The following is a 17,869-nucleotide window of genomic DNA, read 5'->3' as shown; positions in this document are numbered from 1 at the left end:
GCCACACCAGTGCCATGCTGTGCCATGCTGTGGCGTGTCAAGTTGCGCCATATCGTGCCATACCGTGCCATGCCATACCCTACTGTGCCATGCCATACCATACCATGCCATACCATGCCCTACTATGCCATGCCGTACCATGGCACACTGCGCCGTGCCACACCGCACTGTACTTTGCCACGCCACCACACCCAGTGCCGTGCCGTGCCGTGCCGAGCCCCGCAGGCGGGCAGGCCCTCGTCGCCGCTGTCGTCGTCGTCGTCGTGGGGCGGAGGCTGGGGCGCGTGGGGCGGCGCGGGCGCGGGCGCTGCCGGCGGCGGCGGCCGGGGAAGGTGTTGCTCACCCGCTCCTCCCCTCCGCCTCAAGTCAAAACACGTCCCCGTGTCCCGGGCGCAGCAGAGCCGGCAGCGGCGGCGAGCGCCCAGGTAAGGCATCGCCCCCCGGCCCCGCCGCGAACCCCCCCGGCACCCCCCAACCCTTCCCTGCCTCAGTTTCCCCACGCCGCTCCCCGTCCCGCCGGGGGAAACTGAGGCACGGTGGGGGCAAAAGCAATGCAAAAGCGGGGGTGAGCAACCCCTCCCATCCGCCCCACTCCCACCCGCTCACCCCCCACCCCGGCCAAGAGCAGGGGGGTGTCGGGGTGCTGGGGGGGAGCCGCTTTCCCAGGGCCGGCAGCCGCCCCCACTCCGGGAGCCGCCTCCAGCCCAGACGGAAAAGAAATCAAAACTGGGAGAGGCGCCCAGCGAAACCGGCCGGGGCGGGAGCGAGGGCCCCCATCCCCCCCCGCCGCACCCCGACCACCTTTGCCCCCGGGATGGGTCTCATCCAGGCAACCCCGGCTGCCACGCACGTGTTCGCACACCTTTGTTTATCGTAGGACCTACAAGAAGGCAGGCAAAGCAAACACGGCCTCGCCTTCCTCCCCCTTGCCGCCATTGCCGGAGCCGGCAGCCGGGAAAGACGGGGCGATGCTGGGGGTTGGGGGGGGCACGGGGGGTTGCGCACCCATGGGTGCTCCCCGGGGGGTGACGCGGGGACAAGGCGTCTCCCTGCTGTCGCCCGTAGGGTCCCGGCCTGGCATGGGGGAGGCGAGCGACACCGACAGTGGGATCATGCTGCATTCGGGTGAGCGCTGGGGGGGGTATTTGGGGGGGGGAAGGTCTTGGGGTGCCCCCATATGTGCTCTTATAGATGTGACACCTCCCCCCCCGGCTGAGAACGGGGCGCTTCGGTGCACGGAGCCGCCCTGGGGAGACACAAAACCTCCTCGTGGGGGGGGGTTGGGGAAATGGGGGTTCCCCCGGTTTCGGGGGGGCCCTCAAGGGTGGCGGGGGGGGCCCTGGACCGGCTTTGACTCAGCCGGGTTTCGCTCAAGGATGGCTGAGTCAGGGCGAAACCTTCCCTGTGCCGCCCCCCCCTCGCGCTGGGAAATCACGGCTGCCCCGGGGGAGCCCGAGCACCCGTGGGTGCTGCGGGGGGGGCAGGGCGTGGGGGCTCACAGGTGCTTTTCCTCCCCCTGGGGTTGGGGGGAAACTGAGGCAGGGAGGCTGGGGGCGGGGGGGTGGGTTCTGGGTGCATCTCAGCAGGCGTCCGCCCGCCCGTCCCTCCCTCCCTCCGTCCGTCCGTCCCCAGGCCCCGACAGCCCCGTGTCGCCCCTGAAGGAGCGGGCGCAGGCAGGGCGCAGGCAGCAGCAGGCGTTGGAGGCCCGGCTGGAGGGCTGCGTGCAGGAGCTGCGGCGGCTCTGCCTGCGCGAGGCGGTGAGCGGGGCTGGGGGGGACACCCTGCCCGCACCCCCCCGCCGCCGCCGCAGCGGCTCAGTGTCCCCGTGCCATCCCCAGGAGCTGACGGGGACGCTGCCCCGCGAGTACCCCCTGAAAGCCGGCGAGAAGCCCCCCAAGGTCCGGCGCAGGATCGGTGCTGCCTTCAAGCTGGATGAGACCCTCGTCCTGCGCGGGGCGGTGAGGGGCTCCCCGGGGTGAGAGCGGGGTGGGGAGGGTCCCTGGGGCGGGCGGCGGAGACCCCTCTCCATCCCATCCCGGAGCTGCGGAAGATGCCCAGGCGTCACCCGGAGATGTCACCATCCCCATCCCATGGGAGAAATCCATATTCCCCCTCGTTAGGCAAAGCCTTCGTTAGCGTGCAAATGTGACGGGTGGTGGCGGGGTGCCGAGCGCGTGTCCCCTCCGTCCCCAGGACCCGCTGAGCGCCCTGGAGCGGGACCTGGCGCTGCAGCTGCAGATTGCCAAGGCCGCCCGGCGTCTCTGCCGGGAGGAGAACATCAGCAAGCGGCTCCGCAAGCGCCGGCAGACGGCGGCACTGCTGGAGGAGCAGAAGCTGAAGGACCTGGAGAACATCCTCAACCAACGACGGCTCCTGGCCGGCCGACGGCCTCTGCCTGCCGGCGGTGGAACCGGTGCTGCCGAGGGTGAGCCCCCCGTGCCCCTCGTGTGCCTCCCCGGCTGGCGGTGGCTCGTTTGGGGGATGCTGGAGGTCAGGGAGGCAGAAATGGGTGCAGCTTGCTTGGGTGCCCTTGGTGAATGCGCCCCGATAGGCCATCCATGGTGCACGCACCCCAGTCCTCCGTTCGCAGTGAATGCACCCCCCTGGATGCACCCCAGTGTGCCATCCCCGGTGAATGCACCCCGATTCCCCATACCCTGATGAATGCACCCCCCCTGGATGCACCCCAATCCTCCACCCGCAGTGGATGCACCCCCCTGGATGCACCCCGATACACCATCCCCAGTGAATGCACCCCAATTCCCCATCCCCTGGTGAATGCACCCCCCTGGATGCACCCCAATGTGCCATCCCCAGTGAATGCACCCCAATTCCCTATCCCTGCTGAATGCACCCCCCTGGATGCACCCCAATCCTCCATCCCCAGTGAATGCACCCCAATTCCCCATCCCCTGGTGAATGCACCCCCCTGGATGCACCCCAATCCTCCATCCACAGTGGATGCACCCCAATTCCCTATCCCTGGTGAATGCACCCCCCTGGATGCACCCCAATGTGCCATCCCCAGTGGATGCAGCCGCCTGGATGCACCCCGATACGCCATCCCCCTGGATGCACCCCAATTCCCCATCCCCTGATGAATGCACCTCCCTGGATGCACCCCAGTCCTCCATTTGCAGTGAATGCACCCCCCTGGATGCACCCCAATGCGCCATCCCCAATGAATGCACCCCAATTCCCTATCCCTGGTGAATCCACCCCCCTGGGCGCACCCCGATACACCATCCCCAGTGCATGCACCCCAATTCCCCATCCCCAGTGCATGCACCCCCCTGGATGCCCCCCTGAAATGCCATCCCTGGTGCCTGCCCCCCGATCTGCTTTCCCCGGGAATGTACCCCAATCCTCCCCCCCCCCCAGCAAAAGCACCCCGATACGCTCTCCCCGATGGGTGCACCCTGGCGAACGCACCCCAATACTTCATCCCTGTTAAAAGCACCCTGCTGAATGCACCCTGACATGTGGTCCCCAGTGAACGCACCCCAATACTTCATCCCCGGTGACTGCACCCCGATACACCATCCCCGATGATTGCACCCCCGTGAATGCACCCCAATACTTCATCCCCGGTGATTGCACCCATGTGAAAGCACCCCAGTACTTCATCCCTGGTGACTGCACCCCGATACGCCATCCCCTGCTGTATGCACCCCCGTGAATGCACCCCAATACTTCACCCCTGCTGACTGCACCCCGTGGCTGCCCCCCGATCCGCCATCCCCAGCGAGCGCACCCCAGGATTTGGCCCGGCTGCCACGTCCCCATCCCGGTGGCAGCCGTCCAAGCGGGTCCCCATCGCCCCTGCACGTGCCTCGGCCTCGGCTCTGTCCCCGCCGCCCTCCCTGGGGCTTCCGCGTCCGTCACCCACCATGGCCTGGGGACACGGTGGCAGCGGCTCCTTCCCCCCTGGTGCCCCCCAAACCTGCCCAGCACCCCTCCTCCTGCCCGGCCTGGGCAGGCTGGGAGCTGCCCGCAGCGCCGGCACATGGCTCGGCAAAGCCGGCCCGGCCGGTACCGCCACCGTCCTGGAGCGTGTCGGGACAGGCGGCGTGGGAGAGGGGGAGCGGAGGCCTCCGGGGACGCGCTGGGTGGCGGCAGGTTCCGTGGGAGCGTTTTGGCTCCCGCCGGCAGCACCGGCACCGTTCTCACCCGTCCCCTGCCCCGCAGAGCTCAGCGCCTCTGACGAGAGCTCCCTGTCGGACGCCGTCCTGCTGGAAGAGGGTAAGGGGGCTGTGGGGATCGGGCTGGGGGACATTGGGGTGCCCCTGTCTGTCCCCTCCATCCCAACCCTCCGTCTCTCCCGCAGAGGAGACGCGGCCGCTGGGACCCACCACCCCGCGGGGGTCCCCGTCCCCGGAGGAGCCCGCCGAGGAGGAGGCGTCGGGGCCCCTGCCGGCCCCCCCAAGTCCCTGGCGGGAGACCAGCCTCGACAGACCCTACGAGAAGGCCAAAAAACCCGGCATCGACCCCAGGGATGAGGAAACCCAGGGCTCCCGGTGCTACCCCGGGTCCCCGCCGGCCACCTCCGCCGCTCCCTCAGCCCCCGGCAGCCCCGACCCCGCAGCCTCGCCGGCGCCCAGGACGGGGGACGTCCCTCCCTACCGCTTCGTCCCCATCAGGACCCTGGTGCTGTGCCGGCAGGCGGGCTCCAGCGCTCCCAGCACCCCGGAGCCATCGGGCCGGCGGGGACAGTCCCAGTCCCTGAGGTATGGCCTGTGTGTGGGGAGGGGGGACAAGGGCTTCTGCAAGGGAGGATGGAGATAACCCCATGGGGAGGAGGATGGAGATAATCCCATGGGGAGGACGTTGGAGATAACCCCATGGGGAGGACGTTGGAGATAACCCCATGGAGATAATGGAGCTAAAGCCATGGGGAGGAGGATGGAGATAGTCCCGTGGGGAGGAGCTAACCCTATGGAGAGGATGGAGACAACCCTATGGGGAGGATGGACATAAATCCCTGGGGAGGAGGATGGAGATAACCCCATGGAGATAATGGAGCTAAAGCCATGGGGAGGAGAATGGAGATAGTCCTGTGGGGAGGAGCTAACCCTATGGAGAGGACGGAGATAACCCCATGGGGAGGATGTTGGAGATAACACCAAGGAGAGGATGGAGCCAACCCTATGGGGAGGATGGATCTAAATCCCTGGGGAGGAGGATGGAGGTAACCCTATGGAGATAATGGAGCTAAAGCCATGGGGAGGAGGATGGAGGTAACCCCACGGGGAGGCTGGAGGTAACCCTACGGAGATGATGGAGATGATCCTTTGGGGAGGCTGGAGACAACCCCACGGGGAGGAGGCTGGAGCTGACCCCATGGGGAGGCGGCACCCACGGGGTGCTCAGCCCCAGCACCCCCCAGCCACCCTTTCCCCCTGCTCGCCCTGACTTTCGGGCAGGCGGCGAGGGGAAGGGTCCGTCTGCAGCCGCGGCCCTCCTGCCCGCAGGGTGGAGGCGTGCTGGCAGCCCGGCGAGCCGCGGGGCCGCAGTGCCGTACCCCGCCGGCGTCCTACCTACTACACGGTGACGGTGCCCACCTCCTGCATCCCGACCCCCGTCCCCGTGCGCCGCTCCGGCTCCGACGACAGCATCTCCGACCTCTCCAGCATCTCCCACGCCACCTCCCCGGGCAGCAGCAGCCCCGATGTCTCCTTCCCGCGCCCCCCAGTCCCACCGCCCCTCGCTGAACCCGGTTATTACCCTCGGGGTGCCCACCAGTTCCTGCCACCCGCCGGCCCCCCGGCTTTCCTCTACGAGCAGGATCTGGCCCCGTTACGCTACCAACGCCTGGTGCCCTCGCACAGCCGCATCGTGCGCACCCCCTCGCTCAAGGACTACGCGCCGGCAGGGGGCCGGGGGTTCTCCAAGGCGGCCGTGACCGAGGAGCTCAAGTCATGGCACCAGCGCGCCCGGCTGCGGGGTGCTCGTCCCCACTCCCTTGACCGGCAAGGGGCCTTTCGGGGACCCCGTGGTGGCACCACCAGGGATGTGCCCATCACCCGTGGACTCCTGCCACGGGCTCAGGTAGGGCACGGGGTCCGGCTGGTGCCAGGACGGGAGAGGGGACATGGGAGAGTGGGGGGCACCGTGGTGCTCATCCCCATATGGGGACGCCCTGGGTGCTGCCCTCAGGGTGACTGGGTGACATGAGTTGTCACCCTGAGGGGTGGTTCAGGGACAAGTGGTGTGGGTGGGGTCCCGTAAGGGTCCCCAGAGCAGGAGTGGGGTCCTGAGGGGGTCCATAGGGAAGAACTGGGGTCCCATGAGGGTCCTTGGGGCAGGAGTGGGATCCCATGAAGGTCCCTGGGGCAGGACCATGGTTTCAAGAGGGTCTTGGGGACAGGACCAAGGTCCCCTGGGGCAGGATCAGGACCCTCTGAGGGTCCCTCAGGGCAGGTCCGGGGTCCCAAAGGCCAGGCCTGGGGTCCCACAAGGGTCCCTGGGGCAGGAGCAGGATCCTAAGGGGGCTCTTGGGGCAGGACCAGGGTCCTGAGGGGGTCCCAGGGGGAGGATCGGGGTCCTGAGGTGATCGCGGGGGAAGAATTGGGGTCCCATGAGGTCTCTTGGGGCAAGAGTGGGGAGCTCCGAGGGTCTGCAGGACAGGACTGGTGAAGGTCCCCTGGGGCAGGACCAGGTCCCAGGGGGGTCCCTGGGGCAGGATGGGGACCCTCTGAGGGTCCCTTGGGGCCCAGAAAGGTCCTTAGGGCAGGATTGGGGTCCTGAGGAGGTCCCATGGCCAGGACCAGGGTCTTGTGAGGGTCTTGGGCACAGGACCAAGGTCCCTCCAGGTCCTTTGGGGCAGGATGGGGACCCTCTGAGGGTCCCTTGGGGCAGGTCTGGGGTCCCATGAGGGTCCCTGGGGCAGGACAGGGGTCCCATGAGCAGGACTGGGGTTCCACAAGCAGGGCCTGGGGTCCCACGAGGGTTCCTGGGGTCCCATGAGGGTCCCTGGGGCAGGACCAGGGTCCCACGAGGGTCCCTGGGGTCCCATGAGGGTCCCTGGGGCAGGACCGGGGTCCCACGAGGGTCCCTGGGGCAGGACGGGGGTCCCACAAAGGTTCCCTCCGGTCACACCCAGGGTCCCACGCGCAGGACCTGGGTTCCCACGTGGGTCCCTGGGGCAGAACCGGGGTCCCTGTGCGCATGGGGTCCCCCCCCCTCCCTGGGGGGTCCCACCGGGATGGGTGCACGCAGTAGACGGCGGCGCACGGGCGCGGCGTGCCGGGACGGCCGGCACCCACGGCACAGCCGGGACCCGGTCCGGGCAAGCCGGGACCCGCAGCCGTGCCCCCACAAACACCCCCCCCTCCCCAGCCCCCGCCCCGGGATGTGCACCCCGGGGTGCTGCCCCGGCGCGGGGAGGGGTGCCGGCACCCACGGGCTCCTTCTCCCACGCAGGCGCCCCCGATCCGCGTCCTGCGGCGCTCCCCGGACGGCGTGCCCGTGCAGGTCTACGTGCCTGAGAACGGCGAGATCGTCACACAAGTGTAAGCGTGGAGACCCCCCCCTCCCACCCCGGGGGGGGCACGGCCTGGCTGGCCCAGGGACAGTGGACGTCCTGGGGTGCGCGGGGCCGGGACGGGGTGGCTGGGGCTGGTCCCCCCCCTCCTCGTGTCCCCTCACCGCCACCGCGACCCCGGTGCCGACGGTGCCACCGCAATCTGCGGTTGGGGGCCTTGGTCTCTAATAAAGGTGGTCGTTGGGGTGCTCCTGTCCTCGCCGGTCCCTCGGGACGCGTCACCTCGGTCCCCAGCCCTGTCCCCTGCCGGGTCCTCCATCCCCTGGAGCTGGTGCTGGGTTGGCGCTGCCAGGATCGGGCCCCGGTGGGTGGGTGGGCTCGGGGTAATGATGGGGTGACCCTGGTGCCAAGGGGGGTGCCTAGGTCTGGCCGTGGCCCCCCGGCACCCAGCGAGCTGGGATGGGGGTGCTGGGAAAGGGGGTGCGGGGGCAGGGGAGGGGTAGTGGAAAGGATGGGGTGCAGGGGTGCGGGGGTGCAGGGGTGCGGGGGTGCAGGGGTGCGGGGGTGCAGGGGAGGGATGGGGGGTGGGGAAGGGAAGGGGTGCGGGGGGGCTGGACAGGAGGGGGGCAGGGGAAGGGGTGCAAGGACGAGTGGAGGGATGGGGTGCAGGGAGGGGATGGGGCAGGGGAAGGGGTGCTGGGAAGGGAAATGATGGGGAGCAGGGGGGCAGCGAAAGGATGGGGTGCAGGGGAAGGGGGAGCGGGGGCTGTGAAAGGCAGGGGTGCAGGGGAAGGGGTGCAGGGGAGGGGTGCAGGGCTGGGGAAGGGGTGCAAGGATGAGCGGAGGGATTGGGTGCCAGGAGGGGTACAGAATGGGTGCAGGGGAAGGGGTGCAGGGGTGGGGAAGGAAAGGGGTGCAGGGGATGGGGTGCAGGCGAAGGGGTGCAAGGCTGAGCAGAGGGATGGGGTGCTGGGAGGGTGGAGAATGGGTGCAGGGGAGGGCGCCGGGGGGTGCCGGGGTGCAGGGGAAGGGGTGCGGGGGGTGGAAGGCTCCCACCCCGGAGCCCCCCGGCGCTGCCCCTGCCCGCGGCCGGCGGGGGCGGGCGGGGCCCGGGGCCGGTGGCTGCGGCGGGAGGCGCCGCCGCGGGGGGGCGCGGGGCAGGGACCGAGCGGCGCCGGGCTGCGGCGTCACTGCGGGCCCGTTCCGGCCCCGGCTGCACCGGCCCCGGCTCCACCGGCCCGGCTCCAGCGGCCCGGCTCCAGCGGCCCCGCCGCACTGCCCTCGGGCTCCACGGCCCCGGGCTCCACCGGCCTCGGCTCCACGGCCCCGGGCTCCACCGGCCCCGCCGCACCGGCCCCGGGCTGCACCGGCCCCGGGCTCCACCGGCTCCGCCGTACCGGCCCCGGGCTCCACCGGCCCCGGCTCCACCGGCCCCGCCGCCGGGCAGCGCCGAGCGGGGGCCCCGGCCCCGGGATGGGACCCGGCGGCAGCGCTTGGCCCCTGGCCGGCACCGTGCTGGTGGCCGTGGCCGCCTCGCTGGGTAAGAGACACCGGGGGGTCCCGGGGCATGGCGGGGGGGGGGTCCCGGTGCCGGCGGCTGGCACCGCACTGCACCTCGGGGCGGGAGCCGGTGCCACCGGCCGTGACCGTGACCCGCGGGCGGCCCGGAGGTCACTGGCGCCAACGCGTCCCACCAGGCATTGTCCCCTCCACCATGCTGCGCCCCATCTGCCGCTTTCGGGGTGTCCCCGGGAGCCGCTTGCCCCCGGGAGTGCACGGACCCGGCGGCCGCTGGAGCCGGGATGCCCATTCCCGGGGGATTTGGGTGCTTCCCACCCACGCGGGCCGTGCCTCGGTGTCCCCACTTGGCTGCCATGGTCCCGTTGGGCAGCGAGTGAACCCCATACGAGACCCCCGAGAAGCCACTTGGCGATGGTGGGGAGCGAGCTGGAAACCTCGAGGGAAGCAGCCCAAGGCCGGTGGCTTCCCGGCCGCCGTCCCCGCGCCTCCGGCCGCCCCCAGGCCTCGGCCCGGGCTATTTCTGGGAGCGCAGGTGGCTCCGGCCAGAAATAGAGCCCGGAGGCGGTGCTGGAGCAGGCGGGTGGGGAGGGGGCCTGGGGGGCTGGGGTGAGGGAGCAGGACCCACAGGGACGTGGGGCAGGATGGCGCGGAGCCCGCAGGGACGTGGGGCAGGATGGCGCAGGGTCCAGGGGGATGTGGGGCAGGATGGAGCGGGGCCCGCAGGGACGTGGGGCAGGATGGCGCGGGGCCCGCAGGGATGTGGGGCAGGATGGAGCGGGGTCCGCAGGGATGTGGGGCAGGATGGAGCGGGGTCCAGGGTAATGTGGGGCAGGATGGCGCAGGGTCCGCAGGGACGTGGGGCAGGATGGCGCAGGGTCCAGGGGGATGTGGGGCAGGATGGAGCGGGGCCCGCGGGGATGTGGGGCAGGATGGCGCGGGGCCCACAGGGATGTGGGGCAGGATGGCGCAGGGTCCAGGGGGATGTGGGGCAGGATGGAGCGGGGTCCAGGGGGATGTGGGGCAGGATGGCGTGGGGTCCGCAGGGACGTGGGGCAGGATGGAGCGGGGTCCGCAGGGATGTGGGGCAGGATGGCGCGGGGCCCGGAGGGACGTGGGGCAGGATGGAGCGGGGTCCACAGGGATGTGGGGCAGGATGGCGCGGGGCCCGGAGGGACGTGGGGCAGGATGGCGCGGGGTCCAGGGGGATGTGGGGCAGGATGACGCGGGGCCCGGAGGGACGTGGGGCAGGATGGAGCGGGGTACGGGCTGTCCCCCTGAGACAGCACGTGGGGAACGGAGGACGTGGGCCGATGCTGGTGGCACTGGGGTGGCGGCGGCCTGGCTGGCGGTGCCCCGAGGCCCCGGTGACGGGCAGCTGTCCCCAGCGGCGGGGGGCGAGGACTGCCTGTGGTACGTGGACAGGAACGGCTCCTGGCACCCCGGCTTCGACTGCGACTTCTTCACCTTCTGCTGTGGCACGTGCCACCAGCGGTACTGCTGCCGCGACCCCCTGCGCCTGCTCACCGAGCGCCAGCAGCGCCACTGCCTCGCCTTCAGGTGCTGGGGGCGGGTGCTGAGCTGCAGCCATGGCTGCTGAGCCTCAGCGATGGGTGCTGAGTGTTTGCCTTTGGGGACTGGGCCCTGGGTGCTGGGCACTGGGTGCTTGCTTTTGGGTACTGGGTCATGGGGGTTGGATGCTGGGCACTGGGTGCTTGCAGGAGGGTGCTGGGCAGTGGTACTGGGTGCTGGGTACTGGTACTGGGTGTTGGTGCTGGATGCTGGGCATTGGTACTGGGCACTGGGCAGTGGTGCTGGGCGCTGGTACTGGGCATTGGGTGTTGGTACTGGGTGCTAGGCACTGGGCAGTGGTATTGGGCGCTGGTGCTGGGCACTGGGTGTTGGTACTGGGTGCTGGGCATTGGTACTGGGCACTGGGAAGTGGTGCTGGGTGCTGGTGCTGGGCACTGACACTGGGCATTGGGTGTTGGTACTGGGTGCTGGGCACTGGGCAGTGGTGCTGGGCACTGGGCAGTGGTGCTGGGTGCTGGGCAGTGGTGCTGGGTGCTGAGCCGTGGTGCTGGGTGCTGGTCATTGGGTGCTGGGCACTGGGTGCTTGTCTGGGCGTGCCCGTCCCCCCAGTCCCCAGGTGGGTGCTGCGAGGGTGCCCCCGGTGCCCCCGCTCCCCCACGTCCCCGCCGTGTCCCACAGCCCCAAGACCATCGCGGGCATCGCCTCGGCCGTGGTGCTCTTCATCGCCATCGTCACCACCATCGTCTGCTGCTTCATGTGCTCCTGCTGCTACTTGTACCAGCGCCGGCAGCACCTCCGCACCCCCCTGCAAGGTGGGGGGGGGTTGGGTGCGGGGGGGTTGGGGTGCGGGGGGAGGGCACTGGGGTGCTCCCAGCAGCACCCACCCCAGTGCCCACCGCCCTCCCCTGCTCCCTCCCCGAGGGCCGTGGACCCCCGTGGGCGCCATGGGCTCCGTCCCGGTCCCCGTCCCCGTCCCGGGGTGCCGCAGCCCCCACCCCGTCTCTCCCGCAGGCCCGGAGATTCCGCTCTCCAGCTACCCCCCCGCACCCCCCCCAGCTCCCTTCCCCATGGACCCCAAAGCCGGCCCCGCGCCCCCCCAGCTCGGCTTCGCCCCCATGGCCGTGTACCCGCCGGCCGGCCCCACCGCCCAGTACCCGCTGTACCCCGCCGGCCCCCCCGTCTACAACCCCACAGGTGAGCGCCGGGGGGGGACGGGACCCCCCTATTCCCGGGGGGGGCGCGGTGGCCTGGCGGGGGGCTGACACCCCGTCCTGCTCCCCCCGCAGCGCCTCCGCCCTACGTCCCGGCACAGCCCAGCTACCCCGGAGCCTGAGCACCCGTGGGGACCCCAGCAGCCTCCTCCCGCGGGGACCCCGGCGCCCTCCTTCCGCCGCCGGCCAGCGGAGCCGGGCTGGGGGCCCTCGTCCCCCCGCCACGGGGCTGGGAGGGTGCCCCAGCCGTGGCCGGATCAGGCCCTTCCCGGCCATCCCGGGGATGACCCCGCGCCGGCAGCACAGGGCGGCTCTTGTCCCGCACACTGGGCCCTTTGTGGGTGCCTCCGCCCCGGCTCTGGGTGCCAACGGCCCCGTTGCGCCCATGGGAGGGGAGCCCGGCGGGGGGTCCCCCGAGGGCCGTGCATCGCCGCACCCCCGCACGCCCGCGTCCGGATTTGGCCCCGGCTCTTTGCCGCTGGGGTTGGCATTAAACCACGTCTCGTGCCCCACACCCGGTGTCGGTGGCTCCGTGCTGGGGGGGGATGGGACAGGGTGGGGGGCTGCGCCCTTCCCCCCACCCACTCCCAGGGCTTCTCCATCCAAAAATGGCGGGGGGGGGATGGCTAATTCCCACCAAACGCGGGATGAGCCAGCCTGGGAGCGCTGCTGCCCGCCCAGCCCCGCCGCACAAAACTGGGGTGCGAAACCAGCTCCAGCGGCGTTTTGGGGCAGAAAGCGACAAATTCAGCCCCGGGATGGGGGCAGCGGGTGCCAGGTCAATTCCTCCATCCGTCCCCCCCGGTCCGAATCGCCGGAGCTGGGACGCGTCTCCCTTCACAGCCAGCGGCGAGGAACAGGCGCCGGGGGAGCGTGATTCACCCCGGCTATTTTGGACGGCTGCTCTCGGGGTGATTCATCCCCCCCGGCACCGGCACCGGGAAGGGGGGTTCCAAGCACCGGCTAAATTTGGGAGCGCCGAGTCCATCGCTCCCGGTGAGGGAAAAACCAGGCAGCCCTGTCCCCGGGCACCCCATCGCCCCCAAAACCCCTGCAAGGAGCCTGGGGAGGGGCGAGCCGGGGGGCAACTCTGAGTTTTATTTAAGTGGGATGGAGGGAAGGGGGGGGGGGGAAGAAAAATAATAAAAATAATAAAAATAATAAAAATAATAAAAAAAGGAAGGTGGGTTCTGGGGGGTAGGGGGAAAAGTTGTCGCCAGGGCGGTCCCCGCCGGCCGCGGGCGCACACAGCCAGCTGCGTGGGGGGTCAGGGTTTGGGGACCGCCTGCTCCCGGAGGTAGAGGTCACGGATTTCGGCCAAGCTGCGGCTGAGGCCGCCCAGCGCCTGGGCGATGACGCGCAGGACGGAGGTGGTCTCCCGGCGGCTCTCGGCGTATTCCCGGCGGAAAGCTCGCATCTCCTGCACCAGCCGTTCGTTCGACTGGACGATGCGTTTTTCGGCTGGGGTGAGCTGGGCGCAGTCGGGTGCCCCGTCCGACAGCCCCGTTGTCCCGGGGGGTCCCGGTTCGCCTGCGCCGCAGTTATTGAGATGCTCGGCCTCTTGTTCGAAGAGGATGCTCGGGAAATCGGAGCCCAACGGCTCCTGCTGCCCGCCCAGGTCGCCGAGGGAGAGTTCGGGGGGCGCGGGGCGCGGGGGGCTCTGGCTCCAGCCCTCGCACAGCTCGCTGGGCGGGCGGGGGCCGGGGCGGGGTAGCCGGCGCTCAGCGCCACGGCCGGGGATGCCGTCGGCGGCCGGGCCGTGGAAGGGCTCAGTCTTCACCTCCACCGGCTCCTCCTTCACCGCCTCCTCCTTGATGCCTGCGGGACGGACGGAGAGCGCGGGGCAGCTGGCGGGACCCCCCATCTCCCCACGGAGCGAGCGACCCGACCCCCTGCTGCCTCTGCTTCCCCTGTCCCCCCCCCCCGGGCTCTCCCGTCCCCTCTCCCGCACCCTCCTGCTCCCATCCGTACGTACGCACCCCCATTCCCCGGGTCCCTCGTCATGGTTCAGCCCCATCCCCTGTCCCTTGTCCCTCTCCTGGTCCCAGTATTCCCACATCCCTGTCCTGAATGTGGTCCCCCCCGTGTCCCTGCGTGTCCCAGTACCCCCATGTCCCTGTTCTGGTCCTCGTCTCCCATGTCCCTGTTCTGATCCGGGTCCCCCCATGTCCCTGTCCTGGTCCCAGTACCCCCATGTCCCTTGTCCCTGTCCCTAATCCCTAAACCCAGTCCCTGTCCTGATCCCGGTATCCTCCTGTCCCAATCCCAGTGCCGCTGTCCCTTGTCCCTGCCCCTGTCCATGTCCTTCCATGCCCCTGTCCTGATCCTGGTGCCCCATGCCCTTGTCCCAGTCCTGGTCCTGCTCTCAGTCCCCTGTCCTGGCCCAGGTCCCCCCATGTCCCTGTCCTGGTCCCCCCACATCCCTGTCCTCCTCCCCTGTGTCTGTGTCCCCTCCCTGTCCCTGACCCAGTCCCTCCATGCACCCGTCCTGGTCCTGCTGCCCTTGTCCCAGTTTCTCGCACCTCCTGGTCCCAGTCCATGTCCCCATCCCAGTCCCCTCATGTCTGTGTCTCCATACCAGTCCTGCCATCTCCCTGCCCTGTTCCCCTGTGTCTGTGTCCCCGTCCTGGTCCCCCGTGTCCCTGTCCCAGTCCTTCATGTCCCTGTCCTGTCCCCCTGTGCCTGTGTCCTGGTCCCCCATGTCCTGGTCCTTGTCCCCAGTGTCCCTGCCCCTGTCCCAGTCCTAGTGTCCCCATGTCCCTGTCCCCCACATCCCTGCCTTTGTCCCCTGTATCCATGTCCCGGTCCCCCATGTCATGGTCCCAGTCTCTCTGTCCTGGTCCTGGTCCCCTATGTCCCTGTCCCAGTCCCTCCACACACCTGTCCTGGTCCCAGTGCCTTGGTCCTGGTCCCCTGTGTCCCTGTCCCAGTCCTTCAAGTCCCTGTCCCCGTCCCCCACGTCCTGGTCTCAGTGCCCCCATGTCCCTGTCCTGGTCCTGGTCCCCTATGTCCCTGTCCCAGTCCCTCCACACACCTGTCCTGGTCCCAGTGCCTTGGTCCTGGTCTCCTGTGTCCCTGTCCTGGTCCCTCTCATGTCCTGGTCCTGGTCCTGGTCCCCCATGTCCTGGTCCCAATGCCCCTGACACAGTCCTGGTCCCCCACATCTTGCTCCTTGTCCCCAGTGTCCCTGCCCCTGTCCCAGTCCTAGTGTCCCCATGTCCCTGTCCCCCACATCCCTGCCTTTGTCCCCTGTATCCATGTCCCGGTCCCCCATGTCATGGTCCCAGTCTCTCTGTCCTGGTCCTGGTCCCCTATGTCCCTGTCCCAGTCCCTCCACACACCTGTCCTGGTCCCAGTGCCTTGGTCCTGGTCCCCTGTGTCCCTGTCCCAGTCCTTCAAGTCCCTGTCCCCGTCCCCCACGTCCTGGTCTCAGTGCCCCCATGTCCCTGTCCTGGTCCTGGTCCCCTATGTCCCTGTCCCAGTCCCTCCACACACCTGTCCTGGTCCCAGTGCCTTGGTCCTGGTCTCCTGTGTCCCTGTCCTGGTCCCTCTCATGTCCTGGTCCTGGTCCTGGTCCCCCATGTCCTGGTCCCAATGCCCCTGACACAGTCCTGGTCCCCCACATCTTGCTCCTTGTCCCCAGTGTCCCTGCCCCTGTCCCAGTCCTAGTGTCCCCATGTCCCTGTCCCCCACATCCCTGCCTTTGTCCCCTGTATCCATGTCCCGGTCCCCCATGTCATGGTCCCAGTCTCTCTGTCCTGGTCCTGGTCCCCTATGTCCCTGTCCCAGTCCCTCCACACACCTGTCCTGGTCCCAGTGCCTTGGTCCTGGTCCCCTGTGTCCCTGTCCCAGTCCTTCAAGTCCCTGTCCCCGTCCCCCACGTCCTGGTCTCAGTGCCCCCATGTCCCTGTCCTGGTCCTGGTCCCCTATGTCCCTGTCCCAGTCCCTCCACACACCTGTCCTGGTCCCAGTGCCTTGGTCCTGGTCTCCTGTGTCCCTGTCCTGGTCCCTCTCATGTCCTGGTCCTGGTCCTGGTCCCCCATGTCCTGGTCCCAATGCCCCTGACACAGTCCTGGTCCCCCACATCTTGCTCCTTGTCCCCCGTGTCCCTGCCTCTGTCCCAGTCCCTCATCTCCCTGTCCTGGTCCCAGTGTCCCTGTGTCCCCGCCCCAGTCCCCCCCCCACCTGTCTCTGTCCCCCATGTCCATGTCCCCGTCCCCCATGTCCACGTCCCGGTCCCCCCATGCTCCTGTCCTGGTCCCAGTGTCCATGTTCCAGTCCCCATCTCCCTCTCCTGTTCCCCCATCCCTGTGTCCATGTCCCGGTCCCAGTGTCCCTGTCCCCATGTCCGTGTTCCTGTCCCGGTCCCCCTGCACCTCTCCCTGTCCCCGTGTCCCGGTCCCCATCCCCGTGTCCCTGTCCTCCCCCACCTCTCCCTGTCCCCCTGTCCGCGTATCCGTGTCCCAGTCCCCCCGCACCTCTCCCTGTCCTGGTCCCCATGTCCCTGTCCCGGTCCCCATGTCCCTGTCCCCCCGCACCTCTCCCTGTCCCCGTGTCCGTCTCCCTGTCCCCATGTCCCAGTCCCCCCGCACCTCTCCCTGTCCCCGTGTCCGTGTCCCTGTCCCCATGTCCCTGTCCCCGTGTCCGTGTCTCTGTCCTGGTCCCCCCGCACCTCTCCCTGTCCCGGTCCCCATGTCCCTGTCCCGGTCCCCATGTCCCTGTCCCCCTGCACCTCTCCCTGTCCCAGTCCCCATGTCCCTGTCCCCCCGCACCTCTCCCTGTCCCCGTGTCCGTCTCCCTGTCCCCATGTCCCGGTCCCCGTGTCCGTGTCTCTGTCCTGGTCCCCCCGCACCTCTCCCTGTCCCGGTCCCCATGTCCCTGTCCCGGTCCCCATGTCCCTGTCCCCCTGCACCTCTCCCTGTCCCAGTCCCCATGTCCCTGTCCCCCCGCACCTCTCCCTGTCCCCGTGTCCGTCTCCCTGTCCCCATGTCCCGGTCCCCGTGTCCGTGTCTCTGTCCTGGTCCCCCCGCACCTCTCCCTGTCCTGGTCCCCATGTCCCTGTCCCGGTCCCCATGTCCCTGTCCCCCCGCACCTCTCCCTGTCCCCGTGTCCGTGTCTCTGTCCTGGTCCCCCCGCACCTCTCCCTGTCCCGGTCCCCATGTCCCTGTCCCGGTCCCCATGTCCCTGTCCCCCCGCACCTCTCCCTGTCCCGGTCCTCGTGTCCCGGTCCCCCCGCCCCGCACCCACCGTGCGGCGCCACCACCTCGACGCCGAGCAGCGGCGGGTCGATACCGGCGGCTCCGCGCTGTCCCCAGCCGGCGGCGGGCCCGGGGCCGAGCTCGGGCGGGCCGGGCCCGGATCCATTCCCGTTATTCCCGTTGCCGTTCCCGGGTCGAGCGGCGGGTCGAGCGGCGGGTCCCTGCCTCTCCTGCCGGTGCCGGGTGATTTTATCGTTGGCCCGGCGGCGCAACCCCCGCCACCGGTTCTTCACCTCGCCGATATCGCGCTGGTTGCGACCGGCGGCGTTGATCTTGTTGGTGATGCGCCACCAGATCTTCTGCTTCTCGTAGGCGTTAACGGTGCTGGCGGCGGCGCCGAAGAGCAGCTGCTCGTACTTGAGCACCTCGCTCATCAGGATGTCGATCTCCTGCAACGTGAAGTTCGGCTTCCGCTTCAGCAGCCCCCGCCGCGCCCCGCCGCCGCCTCCCGCCGCCATGGCCGCCGCTTCCCCCTCATGGCGCCGCCCCGCCGCCCATCGCCGCCGCCGCCGCCTTTTGTCCTCCGCCTCCTTCCCCCGCGCCGCCGCCCCGGCCCCGCCGACGGGGAGCGGAGCGGAGCGGAGCCCGGCGGGAACCGGCGGGGACAGCGCCCCCTGCCGGCCGCCGCCGCTCCCCGCCGCTCCCCTGCGGCTACCGGTACCGCGCCCCGCCCGGCGCCACCGCCCCCCCCCCCCCCCGCCGCCGCCCCGCTCCCCGCGTTATGGCGCCCCCTGCCGGCCGCCGGTGCTCGGGCTGCGGGGGTGGCCGCGGGTCCGGGCCCGCCGTGGCGGCGTCCCCACGGCCGGGGGGCACCGGGGGGTGGGGGTGGGGGTGTGCCCGGTTCGGGGTACCCGGTTCGGGGTGCC

At 70.0% G+C, this 17,869-nt stretch overlaps 3 protein-coding genes across 5 annotated transcripts; 2 read left to right on the top strand and 1 right to left on the bottom strand.

The window, feature by feature from the left end:
* The first annotated feature begins 300 nt into the window (after positions 1–300).
* On the top strand, positions 301–7,515 carry INAVA (innate immunity activator). 2 transcript variants are annotated; one of them, XM_087761862.1, is made up of 9 exons: positions 301–425; positions 1,066–1,125; positions 1,633–1,757; positions 1,839–1,958; positions 2,194–2,425; positions 4,189–4,242; positions 4,328–4,727; positions 5,472–6,048; positions 7,423–7,515. In XM_087761862.1, the coding sequence occupies exons 2-9, from the start codon at positions 1,080–1,082 to the stop codon at positions 7,513–7,515; spliced, it is 1,647 nt and encodes a 548-aa protein (XP_087617988.1). In that variant the 5' UTR covers positions 301–425; positions 1,066–1,079. The 2 variants fall into 2 exon arrangements, with proteins under 2 accessions (XP_087617988.1, XP_087617987.1); XM_087761861.1 differs by lacking the exon at positions 301–425 and having other exon boundaries at positions 969–1,125.
* A 1,179-nt stretch (positions 7,516–8,694) lies between these two features.
* SHISA4 (shisa family member 4) lies at positions 8,695–12,257 on the top strand. The gene is made up of 5 exons (XM_087761904.1): positions 8,695–9,023; positions 10,390–10,561; positions 11,213–11,346; positions 11,546–11,728; positions 11,821–12,257. Exons 1-5 carry the CDS (start codon positions 8,957–8,959, stop codon positions 11,865–11,867), a joined length of 603 nt encoding a protein of 200 aa, XP_087618030.1. The 5' UTR covers positions 8,695–8,956; the 3' UTR covers positions 11,868–12,257.
* Positions 12,258–12,823: 566 nt separating this feature from the next.
* On the bottom strand, positions 12,824–17,628 carry LOC148055227 (uncharacterized). Of its 2 annotated transcripts, none has more exons than XM_087761896.1 (2): positions 17,038–17,628; positions 12,824–13,563 (listed from the first exon to the last, which is right to left on the bottom strand). In XM_087761896.1, the coding sequence occupies exons 1-2, from the start codon at positions 17,459–17,461 to the stop codon at positions 13,013–13,015; spliced, it is 975 nt and encodes a 324-aa protein (XP_087618022.1). In that variant the 5' UTR covers positions 17,462–17,628; the 3' UTR covers positions 12,824–13,012. The 2 variants fall into 2 exon arrangements, with proteins under 2 accessions (XP_087618022.1, XP_087618021.1); XM_087761895.1 differs by having other exon boundaries at positions 16,993–17,625.
* Between the last annotated feature and the right edge of the window lie 241 nt (positions 17,629–17,869).

This window comes from Nipponia nippon, unplaced genomic scaffold (assembly GCF_047370975.1).
Source record: "Nipponia nippon isolate SJK-2023a ecotype South Korea unplaced genomic scaffold, ASM4737097v1 scaffold_25, whole genome shotgun sequence".
In the NCBI taxonomy this organism is placed as follows: domain Eukaryota; kingdom Metazoa; phylum Chordata; class Aves; order Pelecaniformes; family Threskiornithidae; genus Nipponia; species Nipponia nippon.
Note: the sequence above shows the minus strand (reverse complement) of the source record. Positions and strands in the feature narration are given on the sequence as shown.